This window comes from Tachysurus fulvidraco, chromosome 9 (assembly GCF_022655615.1).
Source record: "Tachysurus fulvidraco isolate hzauxx_2018 chromosome 9, HZAU_PFXX_2.0, whole genome shotgun sequence".
In the NCBI taxonomy this organism is placed as follows: Eukaryota; Metazoa; Chordata; class Actinopteri; order Siluriformes; family Bagridae; genus Tachysurus; species Tachysurus fulvidraco.
The window spans coordinates 21,797,477-21,823,423 of NC_062526.1; the positions used below are offsets into that span (position 1 = coordinate 21,797,477).

Consider the following 25,947-nt stretch of genomic DNA (forward strand, 5'->3'; position numbering starts at 1 on the left):
TGTGTGTGTAGCGCCGTATTGTGGCTCCTTGCTGAGCTAAAGGCGGAATTCCTGCTCTCTGACCTCACATGACGCTTTTAGCGCACAGTGCCGAAGTGCGCTACAAATAAACGCTCACAAAGACTGGGTTAAATAAAGACAATTACATATATACATTTACACTCTTCTGTATTGTATTTTGAAGAGGCACATCTTTTGTTTTTTCCCCACATTTACCACTCTGTTAAAACAGAAATTTGCATGACCTTCTGTGTGGGGAAAAAAGTGACCTTAGCATAAGAATAATGTGGGTTAAGAATGAAAGGGGACAGAAGTGTATAAAAGTTATGCAATGCTTTGGGAATTTAAGAAGGTTTTTTTTTTTTTTTAGCAATAAAACAAAATACATGTGAAGGTAAAATGTGTAGAATATTGAAGCATTACCTTAGGCCTTTACTGGACAGGCTAAGGAGCCAGCTTAGTAACTAGATATAACTTAGTTGCAAAAATTGGCATTATCTTACTGTTTTATAGGCTCATTTATTTCTTTTCAAATTATTTAAATATTTATTTACAAGTTATCAAAAAAAAATATATGATGAATCTTGTAATTTTAGTGTAAATCAAAGTAGCAATGTCCTATGTCAATATTTCAAAGCTAGCTGCTAAGCTAATTCACTGAAGAAAGGCAATTTTTTTTTATTAGCACACAAGTTCATGTTAGCTTAACAACAGTTAAGCTAGCATTATGGTAGCAATGCTAAAAGCCAAGGATTTGTTTAAAATACATGTAATAAATAGTCTATTGTAATAGCTTCATAATACAGAACTCTCGGATTATGGAAAACTAAAACAAAAAACAGAGCCTGTTTCACACTGAGGGTCGATTTTTTTATGCTACATGCATATAATTAAAGCACAAGCGACATTGAAACTTTATATGCAGGATGTTACTGAATATAAATATCATTTTGGCTTCAACAGACAACATAATGTAGTTGGTTTATTCCCATGGGAAGCAACAAAAAGCTGGAGAGTTTTTCTTTCATCTGATATGGCAAAACATGCTTGAGCATGAAGCTCAGGAGACAACAAAGATTATGTTCAATAACATGAATATGCAACATACTTTATTAACTGCCTGGAAAGGGCCACGGCCTGAAAGTCTACGACAAAGTAGAATATAAAATGTCTTTTTAAAAAAAAAAAAAAAAAAAAAAAAGTCAGTGGCAGTAATAATCTGAATAACCTCAGGTGACAACAACAAAACCAACAAAAACACATTTTTACATGTTCATTTTCCCAAAGCTAACATTCATAAATTGTTAACAGAGGAACATGCTCTAATTCAGTAACATGTAGAGCATGTTAGCAACAGCAACCTGAAGTTTATATGTCCCTCACATTGTTTTAAAGAAATTTCAGAACACTGTCCTTTACAACATTGCTTCAGTTCTTTTAGTGCATTAATTTATGCTCTGAAATACATTTATGGCATTTGGCACACACCTATAAATGTATAACTTACATTTTATCTCATACAACTATAGAGGGTTGAGGGCCATGTTCAGGGGTCCAGCAGTGGCAGTTTGGTGGACCTAGGATTCAAGTTCACAACCTTCTGATCAGTAGTCCAACCCCTTTACCACTAGGCTACCACATACCCCATGAACAGAGGCACATCTCATCTCATCAATATCCTGCCACGGCATCTCACTGTGGTTGAGCTTTGGACTTTGACTTGGCTGTTTCGACACCTTAAGTCTTTTCTTCTTTAATCATTTAGATGTCGGTTTGCTGATGTGTTTAAGATCTTTGTCTTGTTGCAAGACTCGATTTTGACCCAGATAAAATTGCTGGACAAACGGTCCTCAAATATTTTGGTATAAAGTAGAGTTCATGGATGTCTCAATGACCGCACGTTTTCCAAGTTTATTCTGATTCTGCTGTCTTAAACATAAACATTTTTTGTTCTTACAAAAGCTTGTAGGTCACATTATGTAGCTCTTTTGGGATTTCCTTATATCTCTGAGCATTAAATACTCAGACCCTGGGCTGACCTACTTGGACACCCACTCCTGGGAAGACTGGCTTTCTTTATCCTTCTCACTGTAAAATCTTTTATTTCAAATAGCTTCATAACGCTTCCCAGATTAATGAGCAGCGACAGTTGTTTTTCTTGGCATGACGCAGACACACAAGTGCTCCAGAACAGCAAACCACTACATTTTGTGCTTTTATAGCACTAATAACACTTCTTTATGATTAGCTAATTTGGCACATTAGTAACACCTGACTGCTAAGAAGGGTTATTCATACTTATTTATTTCCACCTGGTTTCTGAAACTTGGTTGTTTTACTTACTTTACTTTTCATATTGAAATCTGGCTTTTTTTTATGTTTATTCATAAAGGTAATGATGACCAGACAGCTATAAGTTAAGCCCTGTTAAATAAAAACATCGATCAGAGGGTATACTATTGTTTGCTCTGAATGTATTTGGCTAATGTAGCTAACTATAGAGGTCTTTTCCATAAACACTTGCTAATCGAATTAAAAATATCAACAATATAGCACAAATGTAAGTTTACAATAATTCTAACTACACATATATCCAAAGATATTTCTGATTTTAGATTGTGTGAAGTTTCTGGTTGTAATAAAAACTAATCAGTAACGTTCCAGGCTTGTTAAAAACACATTACAGTAAATTAAACGTATCTTTAGCCAAATTTTTTAAGGCTCTGGGTTGTTGATCAGAGGATGAGCTGAAGCACTGGCAAGCTGCCACAGTTGGGCCCTTGAGCAAGGCCCTTAACCCTCTCTGCTCCAGGGATGCTGTATCATGAATGACTTTGTGCTCTGACCCCAACCTCCAAAATTGGAAAGCTGTAATATTTATGTGACCAAAATAAAGGCTTCTTATTAACCAATACAACGTGATCAACATGTGACATCCATTACACTGTGTGAATTCAACACAGTATAAATTTAAAAAGGTATAAAAGGTCCTTGTTTCCAAAAACTAAATGAATTTGCATCTAATGTTAAATTATTCAATAAAATTTCATTTATATTGAACTTTTTACAATTGCTATTGTCATAAAGCAGCTTTAGAGAAATATATAATTTCAGGAAATAAATTTGATACGTTAAATTTATCCCAAACTATCAAGCCAGAGGCGATGGTGGTGAGGAAAAACTCCCTGAGACAATACAAGGAAGAAAAGTTAAGAGGAACCAAAATCAAAAGAAAACCCATCTTCTTCTGGGTGACACCAGAGAGTGAGTATAAATAATTCCCGTTTATAACTCAGTTATAACCCTAGTTATCATGAATTCTACAATTTACATAGTGCTAAACATATCTGGCTTTTTATTCGAACACTATGAAACTTTTTCCTATTTTTATCACCATGACCCTTTTGGTTGATCTGAAATTCAGCTTTATTGCTATAGCACTTTTAAGAATGTACATTATTACAAAGCAGCAGTACAGAAATATAGGTTTGCTGTAATGACATTATTTAACATGTACAGCTCCAGTGAAACAAAACCTGAAACATAATGTTCTAATACAATAAATCTCAATAAAATCTCAAAGTTTGTTTAAAGATGTGTAATTACTTAAGTATGCCACTGCCAAGTGACCTTGTGCTGGCATAGTCATATGATGTCATCAGTAAGCGTCATACAGTAGCAGCTGTCGACACAGTCATCCTCTCATTTGTGGATTTGTACTTTAGGTTAGGACTAAACACACTCTGAGCTCTGCCGCAGGGAGCTGTCTATTTATGCACGGGAATATTTTTAAAGGTGCTCATGTGTCAAAATGTGTTGCAGTTCATATATATAATGGAGCGGAAAGCTTAAGGCAGGTCACTGCAGAATCCTGAGCCTACACCCATGCCAGGAATGTACACAATGATAGAAATTATTACAGCTGTTTATTGAGAAACAGGATTAGACTAATTAAACCCGGTCTAAGATTGACAGCAGCAAAAATACATGTAAGACTGTACTTATTATTATTATTATTATTATTATTATTATTATTATTATTATTATTATTATTATTATTATTATTATTGCAAAATATAATATCATCATAATAATAATCAAGCTATAAAATTTTTTTTTAAAGCCAAAGCTCAACACTAAACAGTATAGACTCTACATAGAGATGAAATGTTTTTACATAACTTCTTTTACTTTTTGTTCATTCTAGTGTAATGTGTATAACGGCATATGAGGTTGGGCTCTGTGAAGAATAAGACAGCAGGATTAAAAAGAGACATAGATAACAATCTCAGACACACTAAAAAGATCATTTACACAGAGTGAAATGGTAGTTCCCACATGTCATATGACCTCCCTGTTCTAGTAGAGCAGATGTATGCAACTAAAATTTAAAGAGGTCCAGTAAGAGAAAATTTCTTGAAGCAAAGGTCCGGAAGATCATAATGTCTCACTAGTTAGTGTGATATATATTTAAGTAGCCTAGTAGTTGTATCGACATCTGCAAATGATCAATACCTGACTGTCAAATCAAATAAATTCAGTACGTTTTGACATTATTTATTGTCACGTAAAATAGAACTGAACATATGTATGATTGTAGATATGTATAACGTTCTCTCATTAAATAAATAAAAGTAGGGCTACATTTCAAAACAAGAGAAAATAAATAAAATGTGAAAATTGTGTATGTTTAAGTAAAGTGCTTAACTTTCCCTTTTATATCTCAGTGAGAGAACTGAGCTTGGCTTGGCAGGATTTTAAACCTGGGCTTGAATGGAGTTAGGGCCGTTCTCATACACATGTGGAACTGCTCATTGGTGATCTGGTTTAGTGTGAAGTGGGAAGTCTGAACAGAAATGCGTCTCCGTTTCACTCGACTGGTTCTCTCCCTTTCTCCGTTTCACTCGTCAGCAGGGCTGTCAAATGTCACGCATTAAGAGTGACAGTTGCTCATGTCGGTCTTTTCGCACGCTCTCACGTCACACATCGTATTCATTTTGACTATTTATCATATATTTAATATGCCGCAGCACCCAAAATGTATCAGTCCGCACCGCACAAACAAGCGCGTCTCCCCTGGAGTTCTTAGTCGAGCCTGACACTTATCAGCCAATCAAAAAAAAAAGAGGCTACACAATAGCCAATCAGAAAATAGCACTATTTGGGTAAGATTTAACGCAACAACCAATGAAAACAAGAAACATTCATTAGGGAGGGTATTTTCGATGGTCGGTTTGAACAAAACCTCAGTACGAATCAGCTTGTCTCTGACGGGACATTGTCCTCAATCATGACCCTAAAAATGGCTGTGCTTTAGCTGAACTTTTTTTTTATTCATATGAAGGTTTAACAAACATATATACATTTTTTCTTTAGAAAACAAAAGTGAAAGACAGCTCCAAGTGTCATATAATAAGATGAACACACAGATTACACACAGCTGAACTGTTTTAAATGGGAGCAACATTATAAGTCATAAAGGAGTCCAAAAAGGCAACAAACACTTACAATAAATACCACCAGTCATAATCTCTCTCTGTCTCTCTTCTCTCTCTACTGCTGCTTCAGAAACATGAGTGGTGCACACACACACACACACACACACACACACACACACACACACACACACACACACACACACACACACACACACACACACACAAATTAATAAATGGAATTTGAACAAATACTTTGGACTGGGTTAAATTGTGTTCAGTGATCCTCACCAAACACAACAACACCCCTTGTCGGGAGGGGTGTCCCCGCTTTTTTTTTCGGGGAGAATGTCAACTTGAAGCGTCTGCTTCTCTCTCTTTCTCCGTCTCACTCGACTGTTTCTCTTCCTTTGTTTTCTACATGTATCGCTATCTTTCTTTCATGTGTAACTTTAATTCTCTCTCATTGTCTTGCACTGCTGAGTCGCAGTGTTTACTTCAGGAACGCACAGACTTGAATGGTCTGTGCGTTTCCACTACCTTTACCGTAAAGACTGCAAAAGCTGCGCCGCTTAAAATAGAAGCGCTTCGTGAAATTTTAAATCATAAGCTTTTGTTTTGGCTGTAGGAGTCTCTCTAATCTTTCTTATCTCACAGAGAGTGCATTGTGCTGACCATTGTGCTTATGTAGCTTTTTCAAAACCGAATGGTGTTTAATAACGTCGTTCCTGAGAACTGTATGAAGCTTCTTTAGATTGTTTTGATGCCTGATTGTGTGCTTCCCAAACATTTGTGACATCTTTTATAATGACAAAAAGATGTGATTGGCATAATTACGCATGGATCCTTTTACCTTTTTAATTTAGTTGGTTTTTGAATTCATCTTTTTTCTCTTTAATAAGAATATGCAATTTTTTGGTTCATTTTTCTAAGTACAAACACAAGTTCATAAGCACTGTAAAAATATTAAACCCAAAACAAAGCTTTCAGGATGCTTTTTTTTTGTATCTAGATGTATGGGTGTATGATTAGCACTGTCTTTTAGCTAAACCCTGTTATTAGCAAGGTCTAGTGAGCGATAACATTTAATATTGACATGCAAACATTAGGGTCCGAAGTTCTGAGATACTACTGAAGATAGATTTTTTTTTTTTCAAGATTTAAGACAGAATTTGCACTATATATAGGTTTCTATTAAAAACTATTAAAAACTTTGAAGTACAGTCGTGGCCAAAAGTTTTGAGAATTACATAAATATTAGTTTTCACAAAGTTTGCTGCTAAACTGCTTTTAGATCTGTGTTTCAGTTGTTTCTGTGATGTACTGAAATATAATTACAAGCACTTCATACGTTTCAAAGGCTTTTATCGACAATTACATGTGTTCAGACACTCTTTTATATTAGATTTGATTATAGGTTTTGTCACGAATATGTGAAGTCTATTATCATGTAACTATTCAAAAGACCCTACTTTCCATTCAAGTTGTTGTCAATAATGTTATTTGTAATGATCATGAATGCATAAATAGTAGCCTAGACCTTTGTATTGCACTGAATAAGCTCTCTTTTCTTCTCCCAGCATTCATTCAAATAAAAGAAAATCTTTCTTCCAACCAAGTGGATATATTTCATTTGCTCAGGATAAAACATAAGGTTGGGAGGCTGGTGTTCTACTACATCACAGCACAAAGCCTTTAAATGCATTAAAATGATCCTAACTTTCTTCTGCTTTTGAGGAACAGCTGCCCAAAACTGCTCACTGTCTACAAGTCACACAGGTACATTTATTATAAGATTCTTGTTTTATGGTTCTTATGACCTACATTCATGAAGTTGTTTGTCTTGGGAAAGGGAAGACAAAAGCAATTGCAGCATTGACACAAATATAATCACATATCTGTAGCTGGGACAGCAAAATGTAGAAGTGGATTTAAGACACATGGATTTGCAGAATGCTCACAGAGTACACTGTGTGCTTGTGGACTACGTTTCCGGTCGTAGGCGTGGAATAAGTTAGTAAGGACTTCGTCAAGCGAACATGGCGACAGTGACGGGTGAGACATGCGCCACCCGGGAGACCTCTGTGCGCCACAGAGTGCCACCGCTGCTCACGGATTTGTACCAATTCACTATGGCATATGCCTACTGGAGAGCTGGTAGGCACAATGAACATGCCGTGTTCGAGCTGTTTTTTCGAGATAATCCGTTCAACGGCGGGTTCTCACTTTTTGCAGGACTGAGCGACTGTGTGCAATTTCTGCGCGACTTTTGTTTCACACCTGAAGGTTAGTTGTATCGCATTATACTTATGCTTAAGCTTGGAAAGATAAAAAAATAAAAATCCCCATGCTTTGAAGAGACTTTTCACAGCGAGATCACCTCCGGAGGGTTTCTGGAATGTTGCGCAATAGACGGCTTTACAAACCCGCACATGGCTGCACTAAAACACGTGGAGCGCTTGCGCGCCTGAGCACAGGCATTATTGTATTTAAAACATTGCTGAAGTTTTTTTTTTAGCGCATCCTAAACGTTTCTTAATATACATGAGCTTTCATACACTACTAAAGCCAAGAGTCCTGCATGTGTGTGTTTGCGCATACGTTTTAACATCTAAATTAATGTTTGACCTTCAGTTCATTCCTTGGATTTGTTTACCAGAGCAGGAGCCAAAGTTAAACAAAATATTCAATATAATCATATGACTTTATATTCTCACAAAGAACAAAGTTCTGCATTCTCAGGCAAATGTTTTCTTATGTTTTTTCCAGTTAAAGAATATTTAGGAGTAAACAGTGTCTTTGATAAACTGATATTTTTAAAATCAGTACTTTATTAGTCAGTGTTTAGTCATTTCAGATTTATGGTTATTGCAATTACTGGTTTATTCAGAAATGAATTATGAATTGAGCATTACAGGTGTGTAAATATTTGTTTTGTATAATACAGATGTGGAGTACTTGCGCACTGTGTTACCCTCAAATACACACCCTGATTTCTTCACCTACCTGAAAGCGTTAGATGCATCTGGCGTGTCTGTCAGTGCCGTAGCTGAGGGCACCGTCGTTTTTGCCCAAGTATGTGCAGAACTCGCACCCATCATCCATCACCCACACACCCATACACCCATCAGCTACAATAACTTCTAAAGTTGGAACGGTGAAAAAGTAATGGTGACCTATTATGTATTATTATGTAGGTTCCACTTTTGGAGGTGTCTGGCCCACTGGCTGTTGTTCAGCTGCTGGAAACCAGCCTTCTCTGTTTGGTCAACTATGCCAGGTGTTGTTGTTATTATGATGATGATGATGATGTTGATGATGATTGATATTGATATTGTTAATACCAATAATAGTTGCTTTAATTACTTTTAGAAACTATTTTTCTATATTGTTTACTGAAGCCCAAAATGCAAGTGATAAAAAAAGTGCTAAAATGGATAGATACGTACATCAGAAAGTAAAGTACGATTTAAATGTAAAACTCAATGCAATGCAATTAATTATCAATCTTATTAGAGTTTAAAAGATAACATACATACATTATTATGAATGTAAAAATTAACATACATTGAACCTTGAATTCATTCATATTTTTCACAAATAATAACACTTTGTAACTATTAAATGATAGCAGCGTTTAACATTGTATATGTTTGGCTGTCAAGAAAACATTGTTTGTTGTTCGTTTCGATGTTCACTGTCTCTCCAACCCTTTGTGTTCTCTCAGTCTCGTGTGCACAAATGCTGCACGGTTTCGTCTTGCTGCAGGTCCCAAGCTGCGACTTATGGAGATGGGTCTGAGGAGAGCTCAGGGACCTGATGGAGGCCTAACCGCTTCTCACTACACATATATTGGAGGTATATAACACACAAATACGTGCACAATAATACACACATTGCAGTTTTTCTTGATTTACAGTAATTACTATATAATATACTTTAAAATGAATAAATAGATAATGAGCTGTAGTGTCGTAAATTTTGTGATAGAGCACCTGTATAGAGGCTCATTCATGGAGTTATCTAATCAGGCAGTTGTGTGACTGAAGTGAAATCCAAAAGTGTTTCAGAAACCGCTGCACTGCTGGGAATTTCATAAAAAGCATTCTATATAGTTTACATAGACTGGTAAACTTTAAAACACTTAAAACATGCCTTTTTATTAGAGTTCAGAGTAAAATGGCCAGATTGGTTTGAGCTGCCAGTATAATAACTCAAAAAAAAAAAAAAAAATTAAGAACTTTTAATATATGTAATGAGCAGAAAATTATCTCAGCATGAAGAAAACATAGAACCTTTGGATAGGCTACAACAGTAGAATACTGCACTGGGGTCCACTCCTGTCAGCCAAGGACAGGCTATCCTTACTGGATAGATGAACATTAGAAAAAATTAACCAAGTAATTTTCCAGTTTTTCCCCATGATAGATTCTCATTTTATTGCTTGACATGTCTGACTGGATTTTGTGTAATATCAAGAGAATGTTGTGCAGACACAACAACAACAATTTGTGCAGACACTCAAACCAGCCCAAATGGTACCAACAACCCTGCCATGGTTAAACTCCCTAAGATCACACGCTTCCCAATTCTGATGTTTAATGTGAGATTAATGGAAGCTCCTGCCCTCTTGCCATGTACCTACTGTCACCACTATCATTGCGTGTCCTGTTCTTGTCAGAGAAAGTATTCTCTACATTGACAAAATTAATAGAAACAGCATCATTAATAAGGCAAATGTCATTACATCGCCAAAAGCATGTGAATACCTGACCATCATGCCCATATTCACCTTATATTCAATTCCACACATTCTAAAGTCCCCACTTTGCAGGAAGACTTTCCACTAGATCTTGGAACATGTTTATAGGATTATCTAAATATAGGAATCGAGCCACAAGAGCATTATTGTTATTAGCATTGATGTATTTCATGTAAACATTGATTAATTATTCCTTCATGGACCTCAATTGGTACACAGGGGCATCGTCATGCTGGAACAGGTTTGGGACGATTAGTTCCAGTGAATGTAAATCTTAATTCTACAGAATACACCAACATTCTACACAATTGTGTGGATTTACCTTTGGGGTAACAGTTTGGTGAAGGAATCATATATGGGGAGATGCTCAAGTGTCCAAAAAACCTATAGTCCACATTATGTACCATTTCATTAAGTCTATTATTGTTAGGATTGTGGACGCAAATGTACTTTCCATCTTTCTTTCTGGCCTTAGGTTTTGACTTAACAAGTAATGCTCTGGCTGGGCGTCTCTACGGAATTCCAGTGGCAGGCACCATTGCACATTCTTATGTCACATCATTCACCTCTCTTGAGGAGGTGTGTCCAAAGGTGCGTCATTACATGGAAGAACATTAACATAACAGAAGCTGATCTTCTGACTAAGCCAACAACATTAACAGCTTGAGTCAACTGCTTTAAAGTGGTGGTTCACAAAATTGTTTTAGCCACCCTGCTAATCAAAAAAGACCAACATGCTGTGCGAAAGCTTTAGACACCCTATTTTTTAGTAAAAGTCTCGGTACATGTGTGACACTCCCTTGTGGTCAGTAGGAAATGAGGAGAATGCAGGCAGGTTTGGGGTAACTAAAAAAAGATGAAAGTTATTTTCGAATTTAGTGCCATGCTCTAAGGTTCACAATGAAATATCTCTGCTACTGATCACTGAAACAATAAACACCATTTAGCACCCCACCATTCCATATCTGACAATACCCACTGACATCTAGGTAGTATTACAGAAGGATTCTTTCCATGAGGCATTGGAAAATGGCATGGGGTCTGAATCGCTCAAAAGGATGTATTGGAGCTCAGCAGCTGATGACAGAAACAGCTGTGTAGAAAGAACCCTTAAATAACAGTTAGTGATTAACAGTGTCACCAGCAAACTTCACATGGTAGGAGTAAAGTTATCACAATTCACTGTTTGAAGAGGACTATGAGAGCAGAAATATTGAGGCCATGTCACAAACATAGACTCAAAGCATGAGTATGAATATTAAGGCCAGATTGGAATTCACAAAGAAATGCAGGGATGAGCCACAAAACTTGATCCAATAGGGATGTAGTAACCTAGTGACTATGATGTTGGACTACTAATTGTCAGGGTGTGAGTTCAAATCCCCGGTCCACCAAGCTACCACTGCTTGGGCCCCTAAACAAGGCCCTTAATCCGCAGTTGTGTGAAATTACTCTGGATAAGGATGTATGCCAAATGCTATAAATTTAAAATGGTTTACTAATCTTGATGATGTAACTCATGATGGTAGCAAAAGATTGAATTTAAGAGTCTGCAGAACCATTAATCTGTCTGAGAGTTTACTGAGAAATACATCCAGTTTAATTGAGAAGAACTTAAATCATGTAGCAAGACGAGGACCCAATGACGAAAAGGAAGAGGTAGAAGTTTTAGAAGGACTAAGTCTATGCATGTGGTATATGAGTGGGAAAGGTGTTTGCCTTCTGATTGGAAGGTTGTGAGGTTGAACTGTATCATATAAAACGAACCTTTACTGCCCTTTAATTATACTGAGGCTGAGGCTGAAAGCTAAAATCACGAATACACACAAATCAGCAGTTCACATTAACTGTCGATATGTAATGTCTTTTGATTTGAATTTTCACAACAGACACTGATGCCCTTGAGAGGCGGTGATCCCATTGAGCTTGTCCCACTGGTAAAGGACTGGTTAGGACGTGTATGTCAGTTACTGGGAGCTAATCCTCAGCAGGTGCGTGAGGGAGAGCTTGCTGCTTTTCTCTCCTATGCCATTGCTTATCCTTGCAACTTCCTCCCTGTGATAGACAGCTACAGTGTCAGCAGGTAACACAATGTCCTGTTTCTTCAAGTAAGATAGGTTCATTTATTTTAATGTGTCATTCAATATGATGGATAAAAGAGTATGAAACGTCTATGTGTATTTCTTTTTGTTGCAGTAGCGGCTTACCGAGTTTCTGTGCTGTTGCCCTGGTGCTCTGTGAGCTCCAGTATCAGCCTCTGGGTGTAAGGCTAGATAGTGGAGATCTCTGTAGTCAATCTCTGGAAGTGCGTAATGTTTTCAGACAGTGCAGCAAGCAGTAAGTTTTGTCTTTTATAACTATTATAAATGTTTAATGACCTATGGTACTCAGTAGTTGATATGTCTCCTACTAGCTTCTCAGTTACAGCATTTGAGTCACTCATCATCGTTGGTACGAACAGCGTGTCTGCAAAAAGCCTTTCCGAGCTCAAGAAGAGAGTAAGAGATTTCCTTATAGGAGAAATATTACATAATATGCAATTATATCATGCTACCTTTAAGTAAATGTTTTTGTCTGACTCAGGATAATGAGATTGATGTAGTGGGAGTCGGAACCCACCTCGTTACATGCACTATGCAACCCTCACTCGGTTGTGTATATAAGGTAACTACTGAAGATTTCTAGAACATAGTAGTAAATTCATCTAGATGCAATCTTCGATCTTCTTCGATTTTCTCTTATTAGTTGGTAGAGGTTGGAGGTCGGCCTAGGATGAAGTTGAGTGAAGACCCAGAGAAAAGCACACTGCCAGGCAAAAAGGCGATCTACAGACTGCTGGACACTGATGGTAAGGACCCTTGTCAACTTCCTTACTGTTGCAATCTTTCCCTTTTAATCCAATGAACCCAATTTCTGGGCTTTTTTGTTTCATCAGTGTATCCATGAATATGTTTAATAATTCAAAAGACATCTATTAAGATTAATTAAGTTAGTGAAATAGCTTAAAATCGAATTGGGTCTAAGATCTATAATACTATTATAGTGTATGTCTGCTAGTTACTTCCCTTCCTTTTGTTTACCCTCTTCACACCTCACAGGTCATCCTCAAATGGATCTCATATACCTATCAGAGGAACCTGCTCCAAAGGTGGGAGAGCCCATCACATGTCATCCTTTAGGATTGGGCAAGGCAGTCCAATCAATTACACCTGCCCATGTAACAAGCCTACGATTAGAGGTCTTTTCCCAAGGAAAGGTAAGATCTACCCTTTAGATTATATGAACGTTTTATTTCTAAAGACCTTTTATGAATTTGTTCACTCGCATACTATTCCATGTCTTTAGTCTCACCAATTTCTATCAATAATTAAATATCTTGATAAAAAGTTGATGATGAGTTGTTCGAAGGAAAGGATGATCTTTGCAGCTGGCAAAGGCTGGGAATGTATAGAGACCAGTATCTTAGTGTCAAACTAGAGAACAGACTTCATTGTGGGAAGGTTACATCTAACAATCTTTTGACTGTTAGAAAAGTGACATGTACTGAATTTGTAGATACCTAAATCTTGCCTTTGTCAAGGAAATTTCCATAATGTTCAGATTCCTAAAGCAACTAGAAATGCAGACCATGAAGCCAGACTTTTTCACTGAATTTGCACTGTGTGCTTTATGAAATATTCCAACACGTCAGGATGTTTCTGACACAAAAACATCTGACAACAAAACGTCAGGCTCGAATGTTCTTCTATGCTGTATTTCCAGATTATGCATCCTCTGAGCAGTGCCTATGAGAGTCGAGTACATGCACAGACCTCCGTTCAGGCCTTGAATGTGCAGCACAAAAAACTAGAGGGACCAGAGTCTTACACAGTGAGTCTTTAACATACCTACAATTAACACCAAAAGTACTCTATGTTCAATCTGTGTATTTGTCTTTCACAGGTGGCCGTGTCAGAGAGAATTCATTCTCTCGTATCTGACATTAGAAAAGGAAACAACTAAGAAAGCGATTTCCTGTTATTATTATTATTTCCTGAGAAAATGGATGGATAGCTGGAAATCACACTTTATTTCATATGACTTATATATCCTTTATAAATTGAGTTTTTGGTCAGTATGATTAAATTACAATAACATGAGAACATTTAAAACACTGAAATAAAAGCTTAATAAACATTTTTTTTATTACAAAGCCACATAGGTTTTAGTCAACATGTTCATTTTTGTGGACAAGTTCACAAATAGTCAACTTTATTAATATCATGCCGCTGCTTTAGTGTAAATACTGAGGTTTTAACGAACTAACTGTGAAGTTACTGGAATACTTGAATCTTTACATTATGTATTACATTACAGAATCTTTATATTTACCTACAGCCATTAAGGAACACACTACTTGTCTGCAGTCTATCAACAAATTTCTTTTGCTAGTTAGTTAAACTGAAATTGCCACCTGCTGGTCTTTCTAGTACATAAACGCTGCTAATCATCAGTACATTACATTCCTCCCAAGACCCAAACTATTTCAGCCTTCTTATTTAATATGGTTATTATGGCAATGTGTACAAGAATTTCCTTTGTTTATCTAACAAAAATGCATTTCTCGGACTCTTTTTACAAAGTCTGTCAAATAACATGGTCTAGAGACAGCTCTTTGTGGGTGTCTTTCATGTTGCATCATTTCTGGTAACCCTTTGGGTGTGCTCAGGGGCTCATAGTGATAGTCTCTGATGGTTCATTAGGCAAAACACTTCAATCATTGATTCATTCAGTTTCCTGTTGTCTTGTCTAGCCAGAATCTGTTCAATTTGTCTATGTGTTGTACTACCTATATCTACTAACAACAGTGGTATAGTGCAATGTGGACTTTGTACACCATTCCACTCCACTCCAGTGTGATCTAACTATGACCGAGGATTCTCCATTAAAAAACTTCTCCCTGAAGCAAAAACGTTTTATCATGTTGTTTTTTTGTGCTACTTCTTTTCCAGCTTTTCATTGCATGTGCAAACAAGCTCCAATGTAGGCTGTAATTTTCTCCCTGTTAATAGATTGGCAGGTGACAACCCAGTTGTAGTCTGTTGTGTAATATGGTAACTAAACAACACTTTACATTTGATTTCTTGAACTTAGAACTCATTAAAGATGTTTGAAACAATCATCTCTGCCAGTCCCTGATTTCTAAAGAAAACCTTTAGAAATCAGGTTGTGCTTAAGATACATTTTCCACCATAATCTATGTGAAATCACTGACATGGCTTACTTGGCCCGTCTCATTGGCGAAGTGAAGTAGGTGCTTGTGTCTAAAGATACAACTTCTATGCTGCTATAGAGTTCTGGATATGCTTTTGTTGCACTTGTTCTACAGTTCTACAGTTTTTAACTCTGACAAGAGGTAATCAAAGACAGTCTGGTGTGCGTGAAATATTCTGAGTCTAATGAATTAGCAGCTTGATTGATTCCATCTTTTTAGCCAGTTTAGTTTGGCTTTCAGTAAACTCAGGTGTAGTTTGGTTGGAATGAAGACCCACATCAGCCCTTTCTGGAAAAGAACGGGCTACTCTGGTATAAATAATCATGAAGTAAAGACAGCTACAGTATGTCATTTCTGGTTGTAGAAAATGGCCAAATTGGAGAAAACATAAACTGGTGATTTACCCTACACAACCATGCTTCAGTAAGGGTTGCTTGTTAATGATAATGGCTAGTATCAAGTTTGTTATATTTCCTTCTGCCTTGCTATCTTCTCAAACAATTTTGGATATTGGACATTGCTCAAACATAGGCACACTGACATGCTATTGTTTTATTACATATTGATCAAAGAAATTAGCTACGTGTTTAACTAGTATTTTCTTTAATAATGCTAATCATTAATAAGTCTCTTGACCATATTCTCTAAAGAGACAGAAGCTTTTGAATGTTATTTGGTGGGTAGAATTGTAAATGTCTGGACAATAATCAGCATTAACACCTAGCATAAGAAAAAGAAGACAATGTCCTGTTGTTACGACCTGCTGCCTGTAGATGGCGGACAAAGTGCACTAATACCAACAAATGAACTCTGAAAATAAAATATATGTAACCATTATTTCCTCATTTTTTTTCCCATTTAAACTGCAATAGTCTCAATATGATCAAAAAATGAATGTTGGCAAATTGCACTTAGTGCTTATTTACATCATTCCACAGCACCAAAAGTATACAAACAGAAATATGAATCTGCAATTTACACCACATAAAGGGATTTGCACCCTTTAGGAAATATTTTCTTGAAATGTATTGGTGTTACAATAATGACATAAAATTCTTATTGGGGGTGTTGGGTTGCACGGTATGCACAAACACACACACTGAGCCTGTTTAAACTGATTAATGACATCCAGCTGCAACCCTGCACATCAACCTCAGAAGCCCCAGTGTGGGGAAATGAGGCACTTGCTGGTTGGAAGTTTTGACAAATAGGGAAATGGCAGTTGGTAAAGAAAAATGATAGATAGGTTTAGAATGTTCTATATATACACACACACATCCCACAGATGCTTGAATGGATTGAAATATGGGAATCTTGGAGGCCAAGTCGGCACCTCAAACTCGTTGTTGTGCTCCTCAAAACCATTCCTGAACCATTTTTGATATGTGGAAGGGTGCATTATCCTGCTAATAAAGGTCACAGCCATCAGGGAATACAGTTTCCATGGAAGGGTGTACAGTACATGGTACGTGTCAAAGTAACAACCACATGGATGGCAGGACCCAAAGTTCGCCAAAGCATCTATTGGCTGCTATTTGACCCTGTTGCCAGTTCACTTTTCCTTCCTTGGACAACTTTTGATACTGACCACTGCAGACTGAGAACACGCCATCACAATAAGGCACTTGTCAAACTCACTCAAATCTTTACGCTTGCCCATTATTTATCTTTATGAGATACTGCTTCATAAGGCTTTCTTCTGTAATGCTTCAGGAATGGTGCTCTTATTTTGAAGATTGACGTACTTAAACCCAGCAAATCTCAGCATTTTTCCAAAATAAAAGAGGTCTGCTGGGCTGGTTGAGATTTGATAAGAAGTTTGAGGAAATATCACCTGGAATGTTTCAGCAAAATTTGCAACCCAACACCATCTCAAAATCCACTAAAAACTCTCCCCTCTGCACTGATATATTTCTATCGTTCTATCGATTTAATTTTATCAAGCCTGAGGTGATGGTGGTGAGGATAAACTCCCTGAGATGATATGAGGAAGAAACCTCGAGAGGAACCATACAGAAGTGAACCTCATCCTCATTTGGGTGACATCTCAATATATATATATATATATATATATATATATATATATATATATATATATATATATATATATATATATATATATATATATATATATATTAAAATCAATATGAATAATGTACCTTTTACAACCTTTAGTTTATAGTCGAGTGGAATTGTGTAACCAAGAGCTTCTGAGGAACTAACAGGTCAGTGTCAATTCTGACTTCATTACAGACTTTACACTAATTCCTTCCTGTTGAAGTCTTCAAATGTTCATTAATGAAGACCCGAGAACTAAAATGACCCAAGCAATGGAGACAGAGACAAGAGACACTCCAACCAGGGGTAGGGCATCAGGATAGATCAGGTATGTCCGTAAAGAAGAATCTTTCACACTGGAAACTAAGAACACTGGAAGCTCTGGAGCGGCATGTATAACTCGACAGAGACAAGTCATCATAGTCAGCATTAAGTTTATCAGCAATTTGTGCTACTGTAGCTCTTTTGTGGGATCAGATCAGGTCTGCTAGTCTTCACTCATGCATCATTGAGCCTTGAGCTTTCATGACCCTGTTGCCATTTCACCAGTTGTACTCACACATACCCATTTTTCCTGCTTCCAACACATAAACTTCAATAATAATTAACCTTCTTCAGCTCAATTCTCAGTGGTTTTAACATTATGTCTGACAGAAGAACATTTTGTCTTACAATAATAATTGTCCAGTATATCATATACACACTGTCCCGTAACGCTGTACAGTTTGGCAGAAAGCTATTAGATTTATTTCGGCTTTTTTGTTATAAAACAAGGTCTTGACAGGCATGGAGTGTTTTTAATAAAATCCCAATTTGGCAATCCAAAACCAAAACAGAAAAAAATCTGTCTCCTGTGGACATTTTTTGTGCTTTCTGCACTTCCCATTTTTGACCACTAGGTGTAATAATAGCTCTGTGGAAGCAACATGGGACAGTGAGCTCCCTGCTCTGAGATTCTTCAACATCTAGAAGCGTGAGAAAATAAACTGGAAATCAGATTATATCTGACAAATAACATCCTCTTTTATATTTGACCGCCCAAATTAAGCAATTAATTAGTTATTTATATATATAAATACAGTCAAGCAGACAGAGAGACAGACAGACAGACAGACAGACAGACAGATTTTGTATGAACATTAACTACAAATCACAGTAACAAACCATCACTGCACAATATATAAGTAACAGTAACTGCATAAAAGGGGATAAAAAAAATTAATATCTAAAATTAAATGATAGTAAAAGATAAGTACACTATAGAGGTTTTTGCATAATAAGAAGTACACTGAATAGCATTAGAGCATCACTGTTAAATGGTGTTTGTTAAATGATGCATTAATGAGTTTTATGTACATTAAATGGTGTTAGGTAAAGACTGCTTTTAATTCATGCATGTAGGTGTGTGGTGGAATTTAAACAGATATAACAAAATGTTGTGCTATCATCGTTCACTTTCTTTTTAATTTGTCTACGTGGCTTACTTCCATTACAACAATTAATAAGGACTATGAGCCCTAAACGCTAATCCTCCAAAGCTCTAGAGACTCTGGTTTGCCTCAACAGTGATTGCCTTCGGTAAACAAGTGCACAATCAATCACTGTGCACTCACAGAAAAGAGCACGGCCTAATCAGGACAGCTAGAGCTCGTTTTTGCGCATGGGCAAAGCCCACTGGGGTGCACTTGCGGAGAGTGCTTAAGATTTACGCATTAGCGGGATCACTGCCAGGATACACTGGGAGCAGAAACAGTAATGGTTTGTTATTATGACCTTTTCGCGTTTCCATTAGTCCTGGTCTTATTTAGCAGTGAGAGCTGCAGCGTTCACTGAATTTGATTTAGCCATGTGTACATTGACCAAAAGAGAAATTAGCCAGCCTGGGTTCCTTTACACAAATGGCACGACTTCAACCTTTGCCGCTGCTTTAGTGTAAATACAGAGGTTTTAATGGCCGGCACTGTAGCTTCCATTAAAGGAAGCTCTTTTGTTGTTTAACGAGCAGGTCGACTGAGGCGAGTGTCAGTTAGACCGACTCTCAGATGTCCGTCCACTGTTTAGGGAAACGGCGCGCGCAGTTATACAAATACACTGCGTTACATAGCGCAAAAGATCTTGTTAGTGTTTCTAGGTCGAGTAAATACTTATTACTTAGTACTTACTATTATACTTAGTATAATAATGTTATACGACATTCTGTAACACGTTGATTTATCATTCAAATTGTTTAAATGCGCGCACTTTCGCACCAATAAAGAAATATTAAAATCAATTTACATGAATCGATATTATATTATATTATATTATATTATATTATATTATTCATTCATTCATTCATTTATTTATTTTCAAAACAAGTGAAAATAAGGGTTTTCTGTATTTATCCCTGAATGATGAGCTCAACTTTAGGAAATATAAAGTAAAATCAATGGACTCGAAATTATGCAGGGATATTTAAATACATGTACTACACTACTCCCTCTTTAAAAAAAAAACCGTTCAAATGACTTACTTCATAAAATAGAGTTTTACATCCACTGACAGAATTCAGAACTTATAGAGTTGTGGTGGATTATAGGGGGATCAGAATGTGAAACAGATGTGAAAGAATAAGGACGAACAAACATAACTAAAAATACGAGAGAATCAGAGATAGCAGAATTTGGTAAAAATTCTAAAAAAAATAAAATAAACAAATACAGATGGAAGCAAGGAAAATTAAACAGAAGCAACTATTCAGTAAGCATCTTACGCACTGTGCATTATGTTTATGCTAAAAAAAGCTTTCTGTAATTGTCGTTTGATAATCCAGTTATTATTATTATTATTATTATTATTATTATTATTATTATTATTATTATTATTATTATTATTATTATTATTATTATTATTATTATATTCTAGTTCTATGTTAAACTTTATAGCCTATTGCCATCATCTTACACACTTAAAACATGATTACATGCCACACGGGCGCATTGGTGGGCTTGGTGAAATAAGCGACCTAATCACTGCATTCATATAAAGACAAAACGAAATAGAAATTAACCTTTAGAATTCGTTAGTTCGTAATTTTGCGTAAGATATTGTTAAATGGTTTAACAGCCCATTAGCGGGTTTACGCAAACCCAAAGGGAAAATCCAGATGGCATCTGTAGGGAGTTGATGTATGCTGCATAATCGAGATAGAATGTTGATATTATGATTTTTTTTATATGTAGCTGTATTATGAAAAAAAAAGTACATCCATGTATTGGATGTAGTCAAAGACTGAAAACAAGTGTCTGGTGCAGAAATAAAAATATCCAGTTTCAGCAATATTAACTGACTTTATCTGCACTTTTAACATAAGCACGAGTAATTCAATGTAATTGCCATATGGATTTATTTTGTATCTTAAGAGAACTGAGAATATTATAACGAATAAATAATAATACGGTTTAAAATGCATTCAGACGCATACTGTCCAGATTGTAAACATACTGGACTAGAAATACAAACATGGTATAAACAGAATCAAGTGCTAGAGAAAAATGTGACACAAAATCAACCCAAAAAAATTTCAATAGCATTTTTATAATGTTTGTTTATTTGTTTGATTGGTTGGTTAGCTGACTAAATGTCAAAATATTAATCAAATAACTCAAATTAGTTGGAGGATTATTTCCCAGGGCTACATGCTTTCTGCGCTACAGTAATAAAATTAACGTGCGTGTTTCGGCATACTAAGGCACTTCTTCTACATCCTTTTCCATGGATTGTTTTGACTGTAAGATCCAGGGTAAACATTACATTTCATCTCTAAATTTAAACCGGAAAAGTGTCACTCTGAAGCGTTGTGGTAAGAGCTAGTCAGGGTCATAGACCTTTCCGGCATAATAAATCAGCCATAATGAACGCCTCAAAAGGAAGATAGAAGCAGACTGACGCATTTGTTAAACATCTCATGAATAACTGGTAATCTTATTTTAAATCTGACGTGCACGTAGGATGCGTAATAACCAACACGTATGGCATGAATCGGATCATTTTCATTCACATAACAGTAAATCACAATAAAAGAATCATTTCAATGGTTATTTAATTTTATTTTGAAACATAATGTTTCAGTCATGTATCAGTAATAACAACGATTATGATGATGATCAAAAAACAATAATAAAAAATAAAATACTACTACTACTACTACTACTAATAATAATCATCATAATGATAATAATCATAATAATAATAATAATAATAATAATAATAATAATAATAATAATAATAATAATTCAATAGATTTACATCGAACACATAATAGAGATTGATGGGTTGCACTAGGATTGTAGCCTACATATGGATGAAGTATCGCTTCTGATGTTAATTGTGTTTTCGTTTTAGTGGAGAATAGATTTCCTTTGTTTATTATAAGCATAGAGACGGATTTGCGTCACCATGCAACTTGCAGGTCGAGATAAAGTTGCACAAATATTGAAAAAAGGAAGTGCTAACAGTCATTATAAAGTCCCCCCTCCTCGCTCCGGAGGAAATATGGACCTCCGCTGTACCCTAAAATACTGACATCTTCTATTTTGGGATAAATCTAGCAGGAATATCCGCTCATTTAGGCTTGAATCAGAGCCCTTAAAAACAGGATGGCCTGCATCGAGAAACTCCTGTTTTCTAATCTCACTGGGCCAACAAGGAACCGAGTGCTAAAAAAGATTTTCTCTACTCAATAACCAAGCATTTGAATTTATTTTTGAGTTTTGATCATATCACTTTACACTGTTACGTTTTATTACGTCATAATAAGTCAGATGATGGTCAAGTTTGTCAAGAACATTACAAACAACACATAAAGTAAGGTGATGCCGTTACTCCGTATATACACACATATATAATGCCATTGGCTATGTACTATGCCACTGATGAAAGGAAATGAGTAACCCAAGAAATAACATAATGCAACAGCAGAGGGTTGTATCACATTAGAATTCGAGGTCTCTCGATAGAAATCGATAGCAATGATGAAATCCGGTGGTAATTCTGATGGCAACACTTACTGCCTTCATCAGCTGTATTTCTTTCCCAGGCCTTAACTAAAGCATTAAGGGGAAGTGGAAGGTTTTCTGAATCTCCATTGGCCAAGACTGAACCAATCAGCATCTCCGAAGAAACTTCTGCGTAGAACTTCTTGGACCACATATTGGGATTTCATACTTGTGAACATTTCTGGAGTGTAGAGAAAGCGATGCACGTCATTAAATAAAGCTCTTAATCCCGTTCCATAGGCTATACTTAATGTCGTGATTTGTTATATACATAAAGATACAGGCGATCTAAAAGAGGAGGATGTATACAGCCGGGCTGAATCCCCTTTACGCGTCAAATTTTAGTCTCTGGTCCGCCTATTGTTCGGGTGGGTTTGCAATGGACACAGTAAAGAAGCCGTCGTTTTGTATTGCTGACATACTACATTTTGGAGACAATGAAAACGTCGCTGGGTCTTCAGCGCTCGTCACACATATGGGAGCAAGGGCTCAAGTTCATTCCACGGCGTCTCCGCTTCGTCCATCTCCGTTAGCGCCGGACGCAGCCGTGTTCGGTGGGAGAGTGAGCGCAGCGTCTGCCTACCACAGACATGGAATACACTTGACCTCTGTGGCCAGAACAACATTCTTTTCTCAATCAGTACCTCCACTTTCTAGCAAAGATCTCAAGTTCGGCATCGATCGGATATTGTCTGCAGAATTCGAACCAAAATCAAAAGAATCGTCATCATTACGAGGTAAACATCAAAATACACAAAGATTTCTTTCTTTCTCTAGTATCAACAAATAATATGATAAATGCCCAATAATGCATAGGCATATCAATGTAAAATGCGGTGTTAAATAGAGGGGTGCTTACGTTTGGGTTTAATTCTAACCAGTCTTAAAAGTCACCAAAACTCAGGACGTTGCTGGAGAGCTTTTCTTAAACACTTTTGTTGTCTGTAGAATAAACCCCCCCAAAAAATGAGTCCCAAAAGATTTGTAAAGATTTATTATTATACATTTGACCTTGCTTATAAAATAACTATATATATATATCACATCACTGTGTTTTCTGCATACAGATCACACGTCTGTTGTTAGCTCGAATCGCCAGTCAGTGTCCGTGCAGCCGAACGCAAGTCAGTACTTCGTCTCCATAGACCCGGGGATGAGCGACGCATCCTCCATTATAAGTTCGTCCAGACAATCAGGGCATCAGTATCAGGACACTTTCCCAGGTAGTGTGGCACTCCCCTGTCAACTCTCAGTACTAATACTTTGCACTGTTAAAGCAAGAAATATGATCTAGGATATATGTAGCTGTGGCATCACCTATACGACGGTATAGATCGTTTCCATGTACATAATATAGCCTATTATAATGTATATGTATATAAAAATAAACTAAATTACATAGCCTATATTTTTTAAAACTTATGCAAGCAACCATATATGATGTTTGACTCTATACAGGGCCCTATGCAGTTCTCACCAAAGACACAATGCCACAGACATACAAAAGAAAAAGGTCCTGGTCCAGAGCCGTGTTCTCCAACCTACAAAGGAAGGGTCTTGAAAAACGCTTTGAAATTCAGAAATACGTCACGAAACCAGACAGAAAACAACTTGCTGCGATGCTGGGCCTTACGGACGCTCAGGTAGGATGGTGTTTAAAAAAAGTGTGTGTGTGTGTGTGTGTGTGTGTGTGTGTGTGTGTGTGTGTGTGTGTGTGTGTGTGTGTGTGTGTGTGTGTGTGTGTGTGCGCTTGCGCTTGCGCTTGCGCTACAGGAGACACAGGAAGCACACGATGCGCAGATAAAATAAAAATACTGAAAAGCGTTTGCTTCTCAGTTGCGAAACACATATTCATGAGGAAATGAAAGTCAATTATAACGACTTTTGTAAATGATGAAAGATCATAGAAGATAACCGAGTCTCTGTTAAGTGTTAAGTGTTATGATTAAACATTAATACAGCACATGGTGTGGAATTTCAATACAAACACTGATAATTATGTCATGTTTTACGCAACGTCTCCATGTTGGAGACGTGCAGCGCGGAATGTAGTATATTATTTAAATTGCAAAGCTTTAGAGTTGATTGTTATTTCCATTTGGAGAAATTTATTTAACAATATCCTTATCTCCAGGTCAAAGTGTGGTTTCAGAACCGGAGAATGAAATGGAGACATTCCAAGGAGGCCCAAGCGCAAAAGGACAAAGAGAAGGAACAGTCAGATAAAGCCGAGACCGAGTCCGAGCCGAAAGCGCGCGACGAGTCAGAATGCGATACCGAGCAAAGCGATTCTGAATTCGAAGATGAAGCAGAACAGAAAAGAGATACGAATATTTCAGAACCCAGTAAACATAGCGTTATCATCACCGGGCCTGTAGGCACAGACATCATACCTGCAACAAGTACCGTGACAGAGACGACAGCATCCTCACAAACACCGTTTTGAACTTTGATGGAAAAATCACAGATCGTGAATCAAGTAACCACTAAGATCCACTCAAACCCAATAAGCGTTTTAAACGCGGTTCAGCCAGTAAGTTGGTCCTGGTTAAGTCGTACCTGGGACACTTGAAAAGTAAATCTATCCGGTGATGTCACTGACTTGTTCCTGTATAAGGGGACATTTCAATCTTGTGAATATGTTTCATCTTGTGAATTTGATCATTGTGAATATTCATCTGAACCACTTTTTGTTCGCCTTATGACCTCTGGGAATTTACTCAATGTAAATGTTATCTTAAAAGTTCATGAACCTGACTGTATTATATTTTGTTAGTAGGTATTTGCACTGAAGATGTAAATAAAAGTTTAGTTTTTTTCTTACTTGATACATGGTTTTAAATAATTTATGTGCATTATTATTATTATTATTATTATTATTATTATTATTATTATTATTATTATTATTATTATTATTATTATTAAGTGAATTTTAAATTAATAAATTTTTGGAATGTTATTAAAGGAAGATACATTTTTAGAAATACTCCATTCAGAAAGCTCTGGTTTTACCTGCAGAAAGAGAAGAAAGTAACAAATCCTCTGAGTTGCTTTGAACAACCTACCATCTGATTCGCTTATAAAAGTGCTTGGTGATGAACGATAGAGAATATTTTTTTTAGAATGCAGTCGCAAAAAGGCAACATGTCTTCGCAGTGAATACAGAGGTGATTTTGTTTTTATTTTGTTATATAGACTTTTACATTCTGTTGATCTAAAAGCACAGATTTTCTTTACATGTGACCTTATATATAGATATATATATATATGTATATATAAGGTCATAAGTGCATGATAAGATTAAAAGTGAGCATTGTAGTTTTTGGCCCGTACGGCCCTTTTGCTCTGAGAAATGTTAGTTGGGAAAATTTGGCATCTAACAATAAACAGAGAGTCACGAGC

At 36.6% G+C, this 25,947-nt stretch overlaps 2 protein-coding genes across 5 annotated transcripts; both read left to right on the plus strand.

Moving 5' to 3' along the window:
- Nucleotides 1–7,347: 7,347 nt before the first annotated feature.
- On the plus strand, nucleotides 7,348–15,152 carry naprt (nicotinate phosphoribosyltransferase). Of its 3 annotated transcripts, XM_027136086.2 has the most exons (14): nucleotides 7,348–7,592; nucleotides 7,671–7,721; nucleotides 8,383–8,510; nucleotides 8,633–8,715; nucleotides 9,163–9,293; nucleotides 10,673–10,788; nucleotides 12,087–12,280; nucleotides 12,394–12,534; nucleotides 12,611–12,695; nucleotides 12,781–12,861; nucleotides 12,943–13,045; nucleotides 13,296–13,453; nucleotides 13,960–14,067; nucleotides 14,140–15,152. In XM_027136086.2, exons 1-14 carry the CDS (start codon nucleotides 7,475–7,477, stop codon nucleotides 14,197–14,199), a joined length of 1,557 nt encoding a protein of 518 aa, XP_026991887.2. In that variant the 5' UTR covers nucleotides 7,348–7,474; the 3' UTR covers nucleotides 14,200–15,152. The 3 variants fall into 3 exon arrangements, with proteins under 3 accessions (XP_026991887.2, XP_047675000.1, XP_026991878.2); XM_047819044.1 differs by having other exon boundaries at nucleotides 7,351–7,721; nucleotides 12,397–12,534; XM_027136077.2 differs by having other exon boundaries at nucleotides 7,376–7,721.
- Nucleotides 15,153–22,675: 7,523 nt separating this feature from the next.
- hlx1 (H2.0-like homeo box 1 (Drosophila)) lies at nucleotides 22,676–25,373 on the plus strand. Of its 2 annotated transcripts, XM_027134716.2 has the most exons (4): nucleotides 22,682–23,282; nucleotides 23,613–23,768; nucleotides 24,004–24,188; nucleotides 24,680–25,373. In XM_027134716.2, the coding sequence occupies exons 1-4, from the start codon at nucleotides 22,847–22,849 to the stop codon at nucleotides 24,989–24,991; spliced, it is 1,089 nt and encodes a 362-aa protein (XP_026990517.1). In that variant the 5' UTR covers nucleotides 22,682–22,846; the 3' UTR covers nucleotides 24,992–25,373. The 2 variants fall into 2 exon arrangements, with proteins under 2 accessions (XP_026990526.1, XP_026990517.1); XM_027134725.2 differs by lacking the exon at nucleotides 23,613–23,768 and having other exon boundaries at nucleotides 22,676–23,282.
- The last annotated feature ends 574 nt before the right edge of the window (nucleotides 25,374–25,947 follow it).

Bases quoted from the DNA above. Each gene is read 5' to 3' on its own strand.
- naprt (XM_027136077.2), top strand. From the start codon at position 7,475: ATGGCGACAGTGACGGGTGAGACATGCGCCACCCGGGAGACCTCTGTG. The intron at 10,789-12,086 runs GTGCGTCATTAC...TTTTCACAACAG, and splicing joins TTGAGGAGGTGTGTCCAAAG to ACACTGATGCCCTTGAGAGG. The intron at 12,281-12,393 runs GTAACACAATGT...TTTTTGTTGCAG, and splicing joins GACAGCTACAGTGTCAGCAG to TAGCGGCTTACCGAGTTTCT.
- hlx1 (XM_027134716.2), top strand. From the start codon at position 22,847: ATGTATACAGCCGGGCTGAATCCCCTTTACGCGTCAAATTTTAGTCTC. The intron at 23,283-23,612 runs GTAAACATCAAA...TTCTGCATACAG, and splicing joins AGAATCGTCATCATTACGAG to ATCACACGTCTGTTGTTAGC. The intron at 23,769-24,003 runs GTAGTGTGGCAC...GACTCTATACAG, and splicing joins GTATCAGGACACTTTCCCAG to GGCCCTATGCAGTTCTCACC.